This window comes from Nuphar pumila, chromosome 7 (genome assembly GCF_984573655.1).
Source record: "Nuphar pumila chromosome 7, dmNupPumi1.hap1.1, whole genome shotgun sequence".
In the NCBI taxonomy this organism is placed as follows: Eukaryota; Viridiplantae; Streptophyta; class Magnoliopsida; order Nymphaeales; family Nymphaeaceae; genus Nuphar; species Nuphar pumila.
In genome coordinates, this window is record NC_143255.1 from 98,773,872 (window position 1) to 98,792,212 (window position 18,341).

Sequence of the window (18,341 nt, forward strand, 5' to 3'; positions counted from 1 at the left end):
TTCTATTCTGGAAGGACACAATGCATGAACTCCCTTCCAACCTTCTCCATCCTAAACTTCTTTTAGATTTGATGACTTCACGCTTTCTTATCCACAAAACCATTGTTTCTATCCATTTCTCCACAGAATTTGCTAGCAAAATTCCAGTTTCCAACAAGGCAAAAAGAATATTCACTAGTACTCCAGCGGACCTAGATTGCCAACTGTTTACAAGTAGATCTACATCAAGAGTAGATGTTTATATTTCCGGTTCACATGATAGATTCGAAATTCATTCTTTTTTATTAGAAGCCTGGTCCTCTGTTATCTACATGATGTTGTTCAGTATATTTGCCACGTCTTCTCACCATCCTATACACGAATCGTGGCATCCTTCTATTCCTTTTTCATCTTGTTATCTTATATAGGGAACCTCTTATCTTTCGAACATGTTTGGGTGCAGTTACATGAATATTGGAATTAATATCCAAAAATGTGTAAACAATGGCGGCCCTCAAGGTTGTAACTTAAACGAACAATAGAATAACAAGGGCAATAAATGAAAAGAACAAACAACCATACTACCAATCTCCACATTCGGCGCCATCCACATACCTGGTTAAGAGGATTATCAGGTGATTTCTTCCACAACTTCCAGATCATGTCCTTGTACTGAGTATGCGTCAGGCCTGGCTTCTCCTCCTTCAATTTAGCAAGCTCGGCTTCCTCGAAAGTCTACCATATAATCACAATAGGAACATGATTTGTCAAAAAAAGAAAAGAAAAGGGAAAAGAAATAAGAAAGGAAATGATCCCATGCAATTGAACTACTACAATATCTAAGGGTTTCAGGGCTTCCTTCTCATAAATCAACGAATCCAGGTCAAAGCGAAGAAGAAAAAGGAAACGATGCAACAAACCGATCGAGTACCTTGAAGGAAGCTTTGAGCCTCCGTTCTGGGTGCCGATCGACGGGCAGCGGCTGCTCGACGGTCATCTTGGCAAGGGCGTCTTCAACCGAGTGGGCCTCAATGAGGGCATCGTCCCGATTGGTGTTCTGAACGAGCACCATCCTCTCATACTCCTCCTCTTCGGCCGTCCGGCTCTGTCGCTTCTTTGCTTCCTCGGCGTGGAGGAGGATGCGGTGGCGCTCCTCCTCGCGCTGCCGCTCGAGCTCCGCCCCGGTGACCTTGGGGACGGGGATCGAAACCCTCATCGACTTCTTGTCGGGCTTCTTGCCCGCCTTCTCCAGCTCCTTCTCCTCGAGCTCGGCGAGGCGGCGGGCCTCGGCCTTGCGGGCTGCCGCCTCCGCGCGCTTCTCCGCCTCCTCCTCCTTCTTCTTGGAGGCGCGGGACTTCTGGCCCTCGCCGGCCTCCCGCCAGTACTCGTCCTCCCTGTCGCGCGACTCCTTCACCTTCCTCTCGTCCTCGGCCGCGCTCTTCCGGGCCCTGGAGGCCTCGGCCTTGCTGTTCACGCTGATCTTCTTCGGCATTTCCGCTGCTCCCCCTCCCCTCCTTCCTCTTCTAATCTCAACTCAGACGGACTCAGAGAGAGAGAAGGGTGAGAAGGAGATCTTATTCTGGTCATATCAAGAAACACAGCTGCACGCAAACGCATTTTATACCAGCTCTAGCTACGTGGGGTCCACTGCCCATGAGTTCGGGTCGGATTAAAAAAAATAGACCTGTATAAAAACATGTCGAATCATGATTATTATAAATGAAAACCCAAACCCGCTTGGACCTGACCCAACTCGACCCAAATGGTTTCATATAATGTAAAACCGAACCGACTCAAACTCGAATTCGTTTTATAATTAAATCAAATCAAACCCAAACTCGCTTCGTATCCGAACCGACTCAAACCCGAGCTTATTATGTACCCAACCAACTCATATTAAGTTGTTTTTATGTCTTACATGAGCAGATTCCCCAAGTTATCAGTAATATTGATCGTCTTATAGCTCTTCGGTGGCTGATGAGGATGCTGGGTTTCCCCTCGTTGAAAAATATTTCAGTAGGTTTGTCTAGTGGGTTACTAACGTAAACCATGTTGCCAGATGGCTACCCAAAACTACAATTATCTAAAATTATTTAATTTTATTTAAGAAAAAAAAAACAGAAAACTTAAGTAACAATAAATTATCCCATCTCAACTCTCTGATCTTGATTGTCTGCTACAATTTCAGATGACTCAGATTTTCTATTTAAATTAGCACCAAGTCGGAAAAAAAAAATTTAGTTCTACTAAACTGTGATATGAATCAAAATTTTAGATATTACAATGATCCAAAATAAAAAATATTCAAACTAAAAAATATGAATCTCAAATGATCCAATAAACCATGTAGAACAGGATATGTCTCCCTCCGCTCAGCATAGCAAGAAAATATCAAGGTTACATTTTAAACAAAAAAAATGTAACCCCAGCTTTCTCTGTTGAACAAAAAAAAATGACCATGTTGAGGGTTAATTGCAAATTCCATTCTTGACTCCCTATATTGTTTTCAAAAACTTCGACATAGTTTGTGTGACTAAAAAGTTCAATGTCATTCCAAAAAATGCTAGCTCGTATGGCAGTGCTTGGTTCTGATCCTTATCCTTATTGGAAAGACAAGCCTCTAATTAGAACCCATCTTTTGATGAAATGTAAGGAAGGGGCGGCCTAACCCTAGCCTTAACTATATATATATATATATATATATATATATATATATATATATATATATATATATATATATATATATATCATTTTCTTTAACAGCAGAGTTTCTGCTTTGTTTATTTTTAAAGTCTTATTGAAAAAAGTGATTTAAACGAAGTTTTAGTTATTTAACCTAAAAGAAAACAGAGTTTTGGTCATTGTGATAAATTAAACTAGATAGATGCATTGGAATATTGAATCTTATATAGATATGTTCTATATACTTAATTTTATAATAGTTGGACTTTTGGATCGTCTAATTTTGGCACATGAGTAAGTTTTTACAAGGTTTAAAAATCGATGGTCTATAACTTTTATAAAATATTGTTTTTTGAAAGGCAGTTTTTATAAATATTTAAGATAAATAAATTTAAGTTTTTTATTAAAACCAATATTTAAGTGTCATTTTTAACAAATTGACAATGTCAAATGCATTTGCAGAGTCAGTTTTGCAAGACACCCTCAAAACCTTCGGTCACTCGCGGTAGGCTCAACTTTGATAAGCACCTACTCTCTCTCTCTCTCTCTCTCTCTCTCTCTCTCTCTCTCTCTCTCTCTATATATATATATATATATATATATATATATATATATATATAAAAGGTTAATATTTGGTGCCTTGAAAGACACCAAATTATTTGAAACTATTAACTGAAAATCATACGCTTCAGTTTTTTGGTAAATTAAATCTTTTGAATGTGATTTACAATGTGTAGTGAAAAATGAGTTTTGAATCATATGATTGTAGCAAGCAGGTTTTTTAAAGGCTTCAAAAAATGAACTGTCTACAATGCACTAAAATTTCATGAGTCAAAAAATTATATTTTTTAACAAAAAATAACACACACCATCCAAAGCCTTGATCCTTAGCAAACAAACCTTTCTGTTGAGTTGATAAGGCTTGAACCTGTGATTTTTAGAGTCTTTAAAGGCACCAAATATTATATATATATATATATATATATATATATATATATATATCACCTTGAATATCTTTATTCGTGCTTCCAGTTGTATAGAGATTTTTTTTTCAGAGAAATAAAATATAATAGATTTTAAGTGGAAGCAGCCGGTTGTACATACCTATGCTTTTCAAATCAACGCCATAATCATCATATTCTATGGGCAAACAGGAAAGTAGTTGCCCTACTTTGAAAGAAAGCACTGCACTTTTCTATTGCAACCAGTAAAAGTAAATATTTCTTAAGCAAGCGCTTCAAATATTTTGTTAATTCCTGTCTACACTTTTGTTTTGTTTTAACCGTTTGTTGTTTTCTTCCCTATGTATTCTTTAGGGTTTCCCTCAAAATGGATTGGAATACGAGATCCTTCGGTTAAGAGCTAAGAATTTAAGACAGCCAGCATATGACTACAGTTTTTTTTTCCTATTCTTCTCTTTTTTTAGTCTTTTTATTTAGAGGTTTTTTATGGGCAAGCTGAGGGATAACTCCCAGGGAACTAGAAGCCACTCATAGTTAGCAAACCACTGAGAAAAAACAAGTGAATGACAAACTTTTTTTCAAGAAACTGCTATAAAACTTTTGAAAAAAAAAATTGTCTTTTAAAGTATCAAAGAAAACAACATTTCTATGAGATCATTGATATATTGTGACCATGGTCTGTAGCAAGAAAGGAAGGAAATACCAACACAATTAAGCACTAACATCTCATAGCTGATATCTGCAACTTCTTTTATTGTCCACCTGTTCAGCCTTTTGGAACATACAAGAGCCTGAATGCTATTCCATCTCAAATAAATAACGAGAATATAGACCTTGCTATCACACAAAAGATTGAAAAATGAATCACAGATAAGGTTCTTTTACAGATTTGTTGATCACTAGAAAAAAAAAAACATCTTTAGATTCTGGCAATCGGTTTCAACATACAACCCCATGTTGGCTAGCAATCCCTCTTTTATCCGGCATAGTTAGGATTTTCCAATTTAGTCAGCCCAAGATGCTCCCAACATTTTAGCCATGAAACTGTACCTATCAGCAGCTTCATCTATCTGCAAAGAAACAAGCAACAGAAACAGGGTCAGCCAAACGACCACCTATAATAAAAAAAATGCATGAGCCACGCATATAAGCAATTTGCTTGTTACCATTTTTTTCGTAGGACGACCAGCTCCATGTCCAGATTTTCGATCAATCCGGCCAATAATGGGGTTGGTCTGTGGGCTCTTCTCCAAGCTTGTGAAAAGTTCATATTGCATAGTCTGAAGTTGAAGAGAGCGAAATAATCATGAACAAAGCTATAATATAGAGTACGGGTTAATATCCACAAAAATGAGTAGCAAACACGTGCAACTGCATGAGGACAGTGACCAAAGCAGCAAAAATATTGGGTGTCACCCAAACAAACACTTAATTTTGTGAAAATAAAAATAAATCACAAAATTAGGATAACAGATTGTCCCCCACAACAAAACCAGGCTTTCAGGGTTTACAGAAACCAGGTTGCAAAATGCCCCCAAGGTTTTATGAGCTCGCCCACCTTACAAAGGAGAGCATCACCGACACAATAGCTACCAGCAGAAATAATAAAAGGTAATTCTGGCTATTAAGCTGCAACTTTTTCTCTCACCGCAATATATTACAGTTACAATATTGATCTAACTGAAGTAGATATACTTTATGTAAGAGCAGATTAATTGACTTTTGGGACATTTGGCATCTCAGCAAGACGTAATTCTGTTCAATTACTAAAAGACCAAATGGTTGAAATATACAAAACTTGCATCACCCCAAATCATACACAATTAGATGTGGTAAACTTGATTGATTCAAGGTAAAAGAATATTAACAACTAAAACCTATGTAACTTCTTAAAACAATTTTGAATCAAATATTCAAAAAAAAGAACACAAAAAAGGAAGCATACATTTGCAATCTGTGCATTTATCATGTTGACTTACACTGCCGTGTGGATGTTACAAGTTCATCACAAATTTATAGCTCTAAAGGTTTAACATGATATGGTGGTTTCATGCATTAATCATCAACATCATGAGCAAGCTACTTATTTTCTAAGAGCAAACGATATATTTATTAGCACTAAAATGCCCAGAGTCGGGATGATGCATGAAGCCTCGGATATAATTGATAGTGAGATACTTTTTTGCCATAACAATTTACATTGAAATACTTACAGCTAGCAGTTTCAAAGAATGCAGTGGCACAACCCTATCATCATGGTCAGCAGTCAACAACATGGTAGGTGGATACTGGGATTGCTGATCACCAAATCGCTCCCATGGCCGCTTCACATTATGAAGGGGTGAGTACCTGATAAAATAGAAGACCTTAATCCTAAATTGAAAGTCAAGTAACTAACTATCAAGGAGCTGATATTCAAAAAAGATGTCACCTAACAATTTGATGCATATAAAATGTAAAAGAATCAATTAGACCCCAAAAATAAAAACTACTCATGGTTTTTTCTCAAAAAAGGGGGGAAATGGACTAAGTGCACAGCAGATGTATACACAACCGTAGATAAAATTATAAAGGGTTATCTCACTTAATTAGCCATTCAAATTCTTCCTTCTTCTCTGAGCAACCATAGTCAGATGTCCAAGCATGCCCTGCATTAGAAAAAATAAACCAAGTTAAATATAAGGATACATATTAATGAATCTCTTATCATGACAAAGGAGAATACTAACCAATAGTAAACTTGTGAAAACGTAACATGTCCATCACGCCAACATGAGCCAAAGCACATCCAAAAAGGTCAGGTCTCTGCTCCAATGGAAAATTAAATCATCACTTAACAGATTATACAACAGGAAATACTCATCATGCGCAAGTGCCTATTGATGAAATGAGACAGTTAGATATATTAAGTTTAATAATTATGTGTCTGGTTGTAGTTCAATATTCTCTAAATCATGTCGTAATGTGTTGTAGTGATCCATTCAGTACGTGAAATGCCTTGCACGCCAAGAGAGTCTTGTGAAGAATGATCATGAATATTGAACAATTCATAAACATGGGCACCAAGGCATGTATTAAGTGGAAGCACACATTCACATACAACATGAGAGAGAATGGGCAATTTAGGCCACAATCAGAAAGAATGGCTCAAAAAGGGTCTGGTAATTACTAGGGATTTAAGTCTTGTTTTTTGCTTATGATGCATCATCATCATCACCATATCAAGGAGAAAGAGACCAAGAATCAACCCAATCAAACAGATAGGGAAGGATTTAAAAGTTTCTAATATTTAAGGTTTTTTCCTAAAACTCTCTTCACTTTGATATATATATATATATATAGCATCTGAAAAAAGTAAAAGTACATACCTGATTTATACATGCAGCAACTAGAAGCCCGCCATTGCTCCCACCTTCAATGCATAGATGTTTTGGCTGTGTGTAACCAGCAGACACAAGGAATTCAGCAGCAGAAATGAAATCATCAAAGCAATTTTGCTTGTTTCCAAGGGAACCAGCCTTGTGCCATTCTTCTCCATACTCTCCACCACCACGTATGTTAGCTATGCACAAGACCACACCAAGATTCCTTGTAAGTACGATCCGGCTGACACTAAATGACGGTGTGATGCTAATGTTGAAGCCACCATAACCATACAGCAACAATGGATGGGAACCATCCATGGTAATATTTTTTCTTGCCACAATGAACATAGGTATCTTCGTACCATCCTTGCTTGAAAAGAACACCTGATCAAACAAAAGCAGTTGATGTAAAGAATCACAAAACAGATAATACATTGACATGCAAGAGTTCAACACCCAGTAATGAGAAAACAAGGGAAGGTTGACGCTGAACCATCTAGATACAAGAAGTTGTATTCACAAGTTAAACTTCAAGTCTTCGATGCTTTATTAAAAGATATTAAAATAATCAGTGCTCTATACTGGAAGTGATCATTAGAATGTAACATGCTATGCATCTTCATCAATAAAAGGCAGATGCTTATAATGAGACCGGACTCACCGAGAGATGCTTACCTGATTAACTTGGAAGGCTGTGCGATCAAAGCCAGGAACAATTATCTCCTTGAATATCTTCATCTCAGGGACACCATGATCTTTTAAGTGACATTGGTAAATAATCCCTGGTGTAAGGAAGCTTGTAAATCCAATAAATACTTCACTGTCTTCACGCCTGCCAGAGATGCCATCAACTGAGCCTATGTCTATTGGCAAATTATGAAGCAGCTTTCCTGTTCTCAATTCCCTTAACTGCAGAACATACTTCACATCACTCAGGTAACTCACCAAAAGTTGGGTCATGTTAACAGCTATAGCTGATTCCAGCACATCTTTTTCAGGTTCTTCCACTACATCAGTCCATGAACTTGGCTCATTGAGGTCAACCTGGACCAACTTGTACTTTGGGGCTTCCTTGTTGGTCCGAAAGATAAAAAGGCTATCATCATTTGCCACAGCTTCATAACGTGCTTCAAAGTTGTCAACAAGCTTAACAAATGGAAGCATATCCTTCCCTCCTCGCAACCCTTCTAACCCTTGGGGAAGCAAAGACAAGTCATAGTAGTAAAGTTTGTTGACTGGGTCACAGCCCTCCTCAATATATAGAAGAACATACTGCAAATGTCGTATAAGCTTAATAAGTTTGTCAGACTCAATCAACTTATCCATCTTCAGAATCAATAACAAGTACAACAAACAAATCATCACCAACAAGCTCTGACCAGGAAAGATTGCAAACATGCAAATTTTCTATCTCAAGCATGTTGAACTTAATAGCATGGACCATAAGCAAAATGCTGGAACAATCTGCCTTAGGAAAGAATAAACCGTTAAATTAAGGCACAAATAATATTATCATAATCTATGTACTTAAATACTCTTTCACATTTTTGTTATAAAAAAATCTCATTTTTAAGTGCATCTGGTGTGCACGTGTGTGTTAAATCCAAACTGAAACAAATATTTTTTCCCTTTTTATCCTTTCCTATGTCCATATCTCATTTCCTGGCCTGTCAATCTGCTCTATTAGAATCTTCTTTTCTACTTCAGTCCCCATTTTCACATATAGGTTACTCCTGTCTATTTTTAGTATCATTGTCTTTCAACATGTCACTTTGTTATTCACCCTTAGTATACCTTTCATGATTAAGATCCCTAGTTATCTTTCCATATTCTCATCTGGTTCCTTTCTTTCTGTAACATTAACAAGTAGTTGACAGTGCTAGCTGTTCAATAATGTTTTGCCTACAGCAACAGAAAAAAGAAAAGCCCAATGATTAGACAGAAAAGATGGGTTGACTCTATATGAACAACAAAAACATCAACTACCAACTCCAGGATAGTAAATTATGAGCCAGACTGAAAAAAAAATGGAAAAGAATGGCAGAGTAGCACTTTATTCAAAAATCAAATAGGATGTATCTAGGAAGAAAGATAAAAAAAAGGCTAAAGAAGAAGAGACCAAGTACTTCGAATCACCTTGCCTTTAGGCCCCCTACCTAGATAAAAGGATTTCCTGATAGGTAAATCAATATTTACATGAACCAAAAGGAAAGATAAACCACAGCAAATTGTATGTTTTAAACCCACTGCCCACTATAGTCTCTATGCTTATGAATGCCAAAAGAAACAGATAAAAACATCATGCCACTTATGCTTAATGAACATTCAGGATTGACTCACAACATTTCAACATATAAATATCTAAAAATCAACAGCAATGAAACATGATATAAAATCAATAGCACATGTTTCTCACAAAAATGTACAAGGCCAGCAGAAATGAGTTTCCTACCTTTCCATCCTCAGTGACTTGCGATTCAAAAATAAATTTAGGGTTCTCAGGATCCTTCCAGCATAAAATATCTTCAGACTGATCAGTGCCCAAAATGTGGTAATATAGCTCATGGTTAAGATTTATGTTTGTCTCAGTCCCAGCATCTATGTCTCCCCCTTCCCTATTTGAAGCATCAAGAAACCAAATGCAATGAGCATGACCAAAACAAAGGAGAAGAAATTCATATACCAAAGTTCACATACTTGGGTGCCGGATAGCGACCATAGAAAAAGCCTTTGCCATCATGGGTCCAGCTAATTGATGAAAACTTAACCTATAAAGAGCAAAGAGATCACCAGAAAAACTAATTTTTGTTATTTTAGCTCCAGATTATTAACACAACATTTGATTTCTTTCCTACAATCTTTCTCGGAAGCGGATTTCACAATGCATCAAATATTAAACATTTTCACTAGAATAAGAAACTAAAAGAGTTGCAGGTGAATCAGATAATCCAGTCCTCACATCCTACCAATTTCATTCTAACATTGAAGATCAAAGCAAAGTGATGAGTCGACCATATACATACCCATGATAGAGTATCAGGCAGTACACACTTATCCTCAATACGCATTACTTTGATGGTCACCCAATCGCTGCCACTTGAACTAAGCCCATAAGCAAGAAACTTTGCATCCTCACTGATTGAGGACATGCTCAGGGAAACTGTCCCATCCTCGCTAAGAACATTAGGATCAAGTAAAACCTCAGCCTCTCCCTCTAAATCATCCTAAAATACAGAGATGAAAAAACAAATCATGAATGTTCTCAACACTATAGCAATGATTCTCGTAAAAATATATAACAGCAAACGGTCCTCCCTTTTCAATTATAGAACCAAGGCCAGTGTCCGACAATGCTGCAGGTCCTAAGGCCTAATACCCATATTTCCGATTTCCAATACCCCCCCCCCCCCCCCCCCACACACACAAAAAAAAAATCCAAGACTTTGGTCGAGTTGGACTCCCATTCCATCAAAATTCTTCCATTAAAAAAAGGGAAAGAGAGAACTTTGATAGTATCGGATTCCAATTCTACCCAATTCCACGAATCCAAACACAAGAAAGGAAAAAAAGAGATTAAATTTTCAATACGAGCTACGAGTATATGAATGTGTGTGTGTGTGTGTGTGTGTGTGAGAGAGAGAGAGAGAGAGAGAGAGAGAGAGAGAGACCTGAACGTAGAGCACGTTTTGTGCCTGGAGGCCAGAATTGTGGGAGTAGAAGTACTTGTTCCCCTTCCTGAAAGGCGTTTCGAATCGGGGATGGTCGAAGAGAGTCGTAATCTGTTCGCGGAGCTTCTCCATCGTTTCGCAATCTTGCAGCACGGAATCGGTTAAGGCCACCTGCTTATCAACGAATTCCTTGACTTCCTCCGCATCAGGATCCTCCAACCTTCAAACCAACCCCCAAAACCACAATCAAACAACAACCTCCCCCATCAAACCACACAACTCCCACAATCCCCGAATCTCAATACCCCAAATCCCAAACCCCCCAAAAATGACATCCCCAGAAGCAAATATTCACCACCACCAACAGATAAAAAGAAGACGAAGGAGGAGAAAGCAACACGTACCAACGATATGGGTCGGGAATCAAAACGCCGTGGTAATCATCGACGACGGATTCGTCTCTTCTGGCAGGTGGGTATTGAAGCGGAGACTCCGCGAACGAGAGGGAACCCATTTTCTTACACGAGACAACGATGCGCCCTTGGGAGTTTGCCGGCGTATTTATAGCAAGGGGTGCGAGAGAGAGAGAGAGAGACTATTATATAGTCGCAAAGAGGGTGGAAGAAAGGGTCGCGTAGTTCGGAAGGGCAGGCGGAAACGGCGAGTTAACGTCAATGTGGGAGCGACGAAGTTACTCAGAGATTCGAACTTCTGGTGATTGAAAAAAGACCTACTCTCTCTCGCTATCTTTGCGTTCCCATGAGCTAAGCGCGTCGCCATTGTAGGGGTCCAATGAGATCGTACTATCGCACCCGAGAGGTCTCGGGTTCGAATCACTCGGGGTTATCCCATTATGCAAGCCCACCTAGTATCGAGTCCGACGTGTTATTTTGAGATTTGAGTTTTTTAAGTAAAATTAAATGTGCATTAGGATTGAATTAGAATCTGTTCAATCAAATTACTTTGGGATTCGACTCAGATTTGGATCAGTAATTTAAGTCAAATTTGAAATTGATCCGAATCAAAATTCCATCGGGTTGCATTGTGTTTTTACATGCAAATAGCTTGCTTTTTTTATGAACCTAGTGTCGTCATATGTATTTCAGATTCAGATTCAACCTCACCTCACCAGATCTTATTCGCATTAGGATCTATTGTTTGTATTTCAGATTTAAATTTGAATCTAACAAGATCTGGCTATGAGGTGGCCTTTAGTTAATCGGGTGACAATGGTCTGGACTCAATAGGGACATGATATGAATGGGATTGCTGACGGATCAGAAATGGACCAGATCAGTTTCTGCCATATCTAAATCTGAATTGTGTGCAGTGAATCCCAATATGAATCTGAATTCAGATAAGATCTGATGATATAAGATTGAATTGAGGTCCAAAATATACATGGCAATAACCACTGAAACACTAGGTTTTTTTTCAAAATATCATGATATTTTCCTATACCTGAGATGCCCCCCAAGAATGAGATTTGTGAGCAGAGAATCCAAGGTATGGAAATTTGCGTTTCCCACAGACCGACATCACGAGGGATTTCAATTGCTTGGGAAGAAAAAAAGGACAATACTTTTGATAATGTCAACATTAAGGAAATGGGAGAGGCTAATGTGATTCTGAGAATCCAGGTTGTAAGACAGAGGGATGGGTTAGGCCGGCCTTGGAGGCCGGTCTTCTGGACAGGATCCCCCTGCTTGCAGAAATGAAAGGATCAGACGGGCTGGGCTCTATTTCCGGGCTGGGCGACACAGGCTCAACCTCTTTTGTCTACTTCTCACTGCATTCTTACTTCCACCAACGTAGGACAATGCCTTTAATCTCGACTCTTGAAGCCAGATATGGCACGGATCAGAAGATCTAAGATCATTACGACCTCCAAAATACATCTATCTCAAAGATCCTAAGATCTCAAACCTCTCAAGTTTGGGGCCAAGGAGTTTCACAAAAACTCTCAAATACGGTTCTAAGGGAAGGAATGGAACAAGGGTTACAAATTATGCACCACTAAATCCACCCCCTCCATTTTTACATTTTAATGCAATTAATATCTCACCCAAATGTCTATGAAGGCCTTTCTGCGTCCTGCCTGAGTGCAAAAGGGGGTCCAGGTTTCTAGATGTAGCGTCAGTGATGAGTACCATCAAAATGCTCTTGTGCATATGTTGGCAAGGAAAATATTTATAAAATGTGTGATCAGGGTGAATTTCAATAACTAGCCTACTTCTGTGTTGTACCTACAGTATGCATTACACTCAGTTAACATCCAATGCAAAATAAGAATACAACATAGTATCATAAACTTTTTTTAATACAGGATTGGTGGATTGTGAAATTCTGTCCCTAATAAGATACAACATAACCAATTGCACAGTCTGATATAAACTGAACTTGAGGTTGCTATTTTGATTCTCATCATCTTTGCAACAATTCCTGGCAATGTGTAGCATTCAAAAAAAAAAAAAGATTCCTGTTAATAGAATGTGAGCATTTATAAATAATACAAGATGAATACGTTCCCTGCTAAAAAAAACAGCAGCTTTTTATACCATCCACATTTGGGAAGGAAAAATTGGAAATAACAAAACTTATGGGACATGGCAGCCAATCATATCAGACTAATTCACCCGGTGGCACCATTTTTACATTGCATGCCTACTTCAGTATCACTGTCTACACTGGGATGTTCCGTTCGGAAATCAGGATAATTACGATGGTTTAGAGAGTGAAGCCAAAGTGCTACAACTCCTTCTTTACGTTCAGTTGACGCAATGTGAGCATATATGTGCTTCATTTTGAATTCTTCCACCTGTTCAGCATATCCCTCCAAAGACAACTCCTCATGAGAATCTCTCCACTTCTGATTATATGAAGTATACAGACATTCATCCAGAAAAAGACCCAGCTCAGGGGCTGTGGGAACATTGATATTCACATCCCTGATGATACCAAAGGCAAATGAAAGAGCAACATTATTCACAGTTGAAAATAAGAAAATATCATGAAAAGGTGTCATCAGCTCTATAGCATCCATGAATAGCTAAGCGAAAGTATCCATTTCTCTATCTGCTCTCTTTAATAAATTTGCTAACAGAAAGCTTCAGCAGCACTGGAATAAGGACAAGAAACTTTAACATTTCCTGTAAGTACCAATTTCACTAATTTCTCAAAGAAAACAACTGACTAAAAAGCATAATTAAAATGGTAAAACCAGGAAGAGACCAAAATCGGATCACACAAAAAAATGAATGAAATTTGGAATTCAAACAGAAGTCTACCTCCTCAAAGCTGTTGTTATCAACGACTCTGGAGCACAGCCTCGCATGACTGCAACAGCAAGCCCGATCATCTTGCGAATCTGATGCAGCATGAAGCTCTGCCCCACGACTACACATTTCACAAAATTAATACCATCAATGCCGACAACGTCGTTGGCTTCAAATGACACAATGTAGCGATTAGCAGATGGATCTTCTGCCTTCGTTCGCGTTGTTAGATTATGAAAATTATGAGTACCAACATACATCCTTAGGATACCATTGAACCTCTCCTTTTCCTTCTGACCATAACAGAAGGCACTGCCCCGTCCATCTTCCTTCTCGATGCATTCAGCCTGCTGTTGATCTCCATTAACCTCGGTTCCCTGTTCTTCGACATCAACAGTATTCATATTTTCTCTCTGTTCGAGCACAGGTAAAACCTCAGCTTTATCTTCTTCTCCAGAGTCCAAAGAACCACTAATTTTTACTATCCCTTCCGAGCAAGAAAATTCTCCAACTTCCGTCTCCTTTTCTGCAGAATCCGCCTCACCGGATGTTTTCGCAAGATCGGAATCGAACTCTCCCACTAAGACTTCAGGAACCCTAGTTTTCTCCAGCTCTTCTTCTGGAGTTGCAGACATTCCATCTTCTACGGCTTCCCAGGATTCCAAAACCATTTCAGAAAGGCAAATCTCTCTGTTTTCATCAACTCCACCAGTACCTACCAAAATCCCATCACCCTCCTTCGAACTCTTCTCGCTCCGGCGCCCGCCCATAACCCCAACCACCTTCCTCCCTCGCTCGGAGCACTCCAAACACTTGGTGAGAGCGTTGTCGGAGCCCTCGCTCGCCATCACGCTCTCCCGATCGGGGTGCGCGGTGGGGTCGAGGGCGAAGACGGGAAGAAGGTAGACGTACCGCCGGCGGTCGCAGAATTTCTTGGCATTAAAGGAGGCGGTAACACGCTTGTACCCAAGAGCGACGATCAGCGGAGGGAGGTGGGAGTTGAGGCGTTCGATCAGGCCAGGAGGGTCGACGAAGAAGCGGCCGGAGACGACCTGGCAGACGGCGCTGACGCCCTTATCAGTGCGGGCGGAACGCATCCAGTCCACCTTGCGAGGGTAGCCGTAGTCCGGCTCGGCGATGGCGCCGGCCCTGAGGAGGGCGAGCTCGAGGTCGCCCTCGATGGTCTTGGCCCCAGGGTTCCGCTGCATCCCTTGGTAGCCAACGCCGCAATAGGCCAAAAACAACGCGATCTTTCGACGCTTTAACCGAGTCCGCTTGGTGGTGGTGGTGGTGGTGGTGGTAGTGGCGCTCTCCTCCGCTTCATCTTCGGTGGTGGTGGTGGAGGACATCTTTAGCTTCTTGGGTTGGGGCTCTGGGGTTGTTGTCGTTGAGGGACCCTCCGCCTGCTCCTCCACCTCCATTCTTTTCCCAAACCCCTCTTATTTCTTTCTATAGGGTATGTGAACCCTCAAAAAAGAGTTTTAGAGTTAGGGTTTAAGTGGAGGAGGCAACAAAACCAGTTTCTCTGGTGCAACTGTGTCGGACTACGGGGTTATGGAACATGCGGAGCATATTACCAGTTATTGTCATATTGCATATAAGCAAAGTAGTTGAAGTGTGAGGGGGCCCCACTCACGCTTATCCCGATGCACGATTCCCATATATCACAGGGACACGCCATTTGGGTGCGTGTATCCCTGGTGACACCAGATGACACGATGGCACGGACACAGGAACGCACAAATATTGTTTTAGTATTTTTAATAACATTTTAATATTTTTCAATAAAAATGCATCTTTATTATTAAAATATCAAAAAAGTTTGTTTATTGATTAAAAATAAAAAAAATGTTTCGTGTCCTCTTGTCATATAATTGGAATTTTCAAGCTGAACTCATGTCCTTGAATCTTTGTGACATAGGCTTCTTTAAATGAAAAACAAAATAACAGGCTCAACCCATGTGCGGTTTATAGCACCGGACCGGGGTGGGGGTGGGGGTGAGGGGTAAGGTCTCTCCATCTGCCCCGTCCCAAAATTTTGCCCTCCATCCATGCATTCATCCTCGCATGGGTTTTAATTTTAACCTCCATCATTGGTTCATTCCTTGTTTCATGTCCTTCATCTTCGGTGAGGTGGGGTGGAGCCTCATGTTCTCGATGCTTCTGTCGTTGTTGCTCTTTGCCTTCTGTCGTTAAAAGAAGGAGATGAAAGAAATAGGAGCTCGAGCGACTCATTAGAGGAAGGAAAAGAGGAATTCATAAAAGGGTTTTATGTTAAGGTTAGGAATATATATAAGATTTTATAATATATATATATAAAAGTATAATAGTAATTTCTTTAACGAAAATAAGGAACCAGACAAGGCAGGAGCAAGAGTAAGTTCATCATTGCCTTCATCCCCACATGGGTTTTGATTTTAACTACAATCCCCGATCCATTCCCCATTTCATGAGCATGGCCCTGTTTTCTCCTAGGATCATCCAAACTGGTAAAATAGGCTAGGGAAGCTGAATATAAACAATAAGTACTCTACCCCAGCTTGCCTAGTAGGAGACGTCACCTTGAGTTCGAATGTTGCATGTTCAAAACCCAATGGTATATATGTATAACCGGTAGGGGTTTGCCTAACCCCAACTTGCCTTTAAAAAAAAAAGTAAAGCCTGATTTGTACGAACTCGTTAAGTTCTAAAAAAAATTCAAGTAAAACATATGCTTGAACTATTTGATTTATAGAAAATGTTTTTTTGTAAAATCTTATTACTTCTCTCATAATCATATTTCTTTCGGCTCTAAAACAATGTATTTTTTTCTATAAACAATCCAGTTGAATTCAGCCACACTTACCACAAGAATGAACCAAGTTTGAACACTTCAAGCTCAATGTTTGTTTATGACGATAAAACATGAGGGAAACTGCCCTTGTTTGGATCTAGATATAGTTCAAATAGATCTGCACACGGTTGGCAGCAATGTTGTAGGAGGATAATTGGTCGAATTTTGAATAGAATCAATTCGAGAACTGGCATAAAATGCTAATCTAAATTTGACTTGAGTTTGAAAATAATCTGACTGAATAGATCCAAATCTAGTCCAAATATACATTAGATCTTACTTAAAGAAACCATGTCCAAAAAAAATGCTTGACTGAGATCGAATATCCAACCATATTCAATCAGTTTGCATCCCTACATAATATTGATAAAAAATAAAATAAGATGATATATAAACAATAAAAAAGGTATTTTTCCCAAGATATAGCTCATAAAAACATCAATATCATGATATTTTAAAAAAAAAATGATCTACAAATATGAATGGATCGACAAACCCTCTAGAGCGCAGATGAAGAGAGAGACAAGAGCGGGGGAGTAGAGATGAGCAGAAGGGCTTCTTCAAGGGGTTTTCTCTTCAATATTTTTTCCTTTCTTTTTGATTCATATTGAATGAAAATCACTCCTTAATAAAGGAGAGATGCTGAAACACTGCGCCTCCCATGCGTAGTACTTGCTCAGCAAAATCGGGATACTTTGAATTTTCCTCCTTAAAGGAAGGGGTAACCGCTTTGCATGTCTATCCAAATGAGGCATATTCGAATGTGCCTCATTTGGATAGGCACATTACAGGTCAGTTCATGCATTGGAGAGAGAGTAAGCCTTTCTCCTTAATGCATGAATCCATGCATGAACATGGTCATTCATGGTCATTTGTGACCAATATCTCCCACTTGGCTATGTGAATCACATTATGATGCAAGATTTTACCTCCTACTATTAAAGTATTTCACTTGCATCAGGGTTCATGAAATTAATTATTTCTTTTGTTACTCATCCAGCTAGATGTTTCATTAGACATATCTTAATCTCATATAGGATACATGTTTTGAAAACATCTCTTCTGACATCCTTTTTGTTAAGGGATTAACAATCATATTATATGTAAGTAAGTAATTGACTCTAATTTCATTCTTTTTAATTATGTCATGAATATAATGATATTTTATCATCATATGTTTACTTTTAAAATTATTAACTTCACTTTTCATAAGAGAGATAGCAGTTTGATTATCACAATAAAGTTGAATTGGCCCATTGGTTATATCCTACTTCAAATTGTTAATGAAGTGGCTCATCCAAATAGCAAATGTAGTAGCAGGATTGCAGGCAACATACTCCAACATACTTTGCTTCCTGAGTATACTAAGTTACGCAACCTTATTTATTGCATGACCAAGAAACTATTCCTTCAAGAAGAAAAACATATCCAGAAGTAGAATTACTATCATCTCTGCTGCCAGCAAAGTCAGATCAGAATATCCAATAAGTTCTAAAGCATCATCTTGAAAACACAATTTCAAGTTTATAGTCCCTTTTAAATATCAAAATATTATCTTCACTGCTTGCCAGTGAGGC

General features: G+C 39.0%; 3 protein-coding genes across 3 annotated transcripts in view; all 3 read right to left on the bottom strand.

Moving 5' to 3' along the window:
• Nucleotides 1-1,570, bottom strand: part of LOC149832594 (uncharacterized) — a 31,123-nt gene extending 29,553 nt beyond the window's left edge. The window contains exons 1-2 of the mRNA XM_090014599.1: nt 911-1,570; nt 595-714 (exon numbers count right to left, since the gene is read on the bottom strand). Of these exons, the coding sequence (XP_089870725.1) occupies nt 595-714; nt 911-1,471 (681 nt within the window). The 5' untranslated portion in view covers nt 1,472-1,570. The remainder of the gene's footprint in view (nt 1-594; nt 715-910) is intronic.
• Nucleotides 1,571-4,352: 2,782 nt separating this feature from the next.
• On the bottom strand, nt 4,353-11,470 carry LOC149832595 (uncharacterized). The gene is made up of 12 exons (XM_090014593.1): nt 11,061-11,470; nt 10,657-10,876; nt 10,012-10,212; nt 9,686-9,756; nt 9,441-9,603; nt 7,664-8,260; nt 6,992-7,372; nt 6,353-6,428; nt 6,208-6,271; nt 5,837-5,972; nt 4,790-4,903; nt 4,353-4,693 (listed from the first exon to the last, which is right to left on the bottom strand). Exons 1-12 carry the CDS (start codon nt 11,168-11,170, stop codon nt 4,628-4,630), a joined length of 2,199 nt encoding a protein of 732 aa, XP_089870719.1. The 5' UTR covers nt 11,171-11,470; the 3' UTR covers nt 4,353-4,627.
• A 1,680-nt stretch (nt 11,471-13,150) lies between these two features.
• LOC149832596 (uncharacterized) lies at nt 13,151-15,333 on the bottom strand. The gene is made up of 2 exons (XM_090012521.1): nt 13,944-15,333; nt 13,151-13,604 (listed from the first exon to the last, which is right to left on the bottom strand). Exons 1-2 carry the CDS (start codon nt 15,278-15,280, stop codon nt 13,289-13,291), a joined length of 1,653 nt encoding a protein of 550 aa, XP_089868647.1. The 5' UTR covers nt 15,281-15,333; the 3' UTR covers nt 13,151-13,288.
• Nucleotides 15,334-18,341: the final 3,008 nt, after the last annotated feature.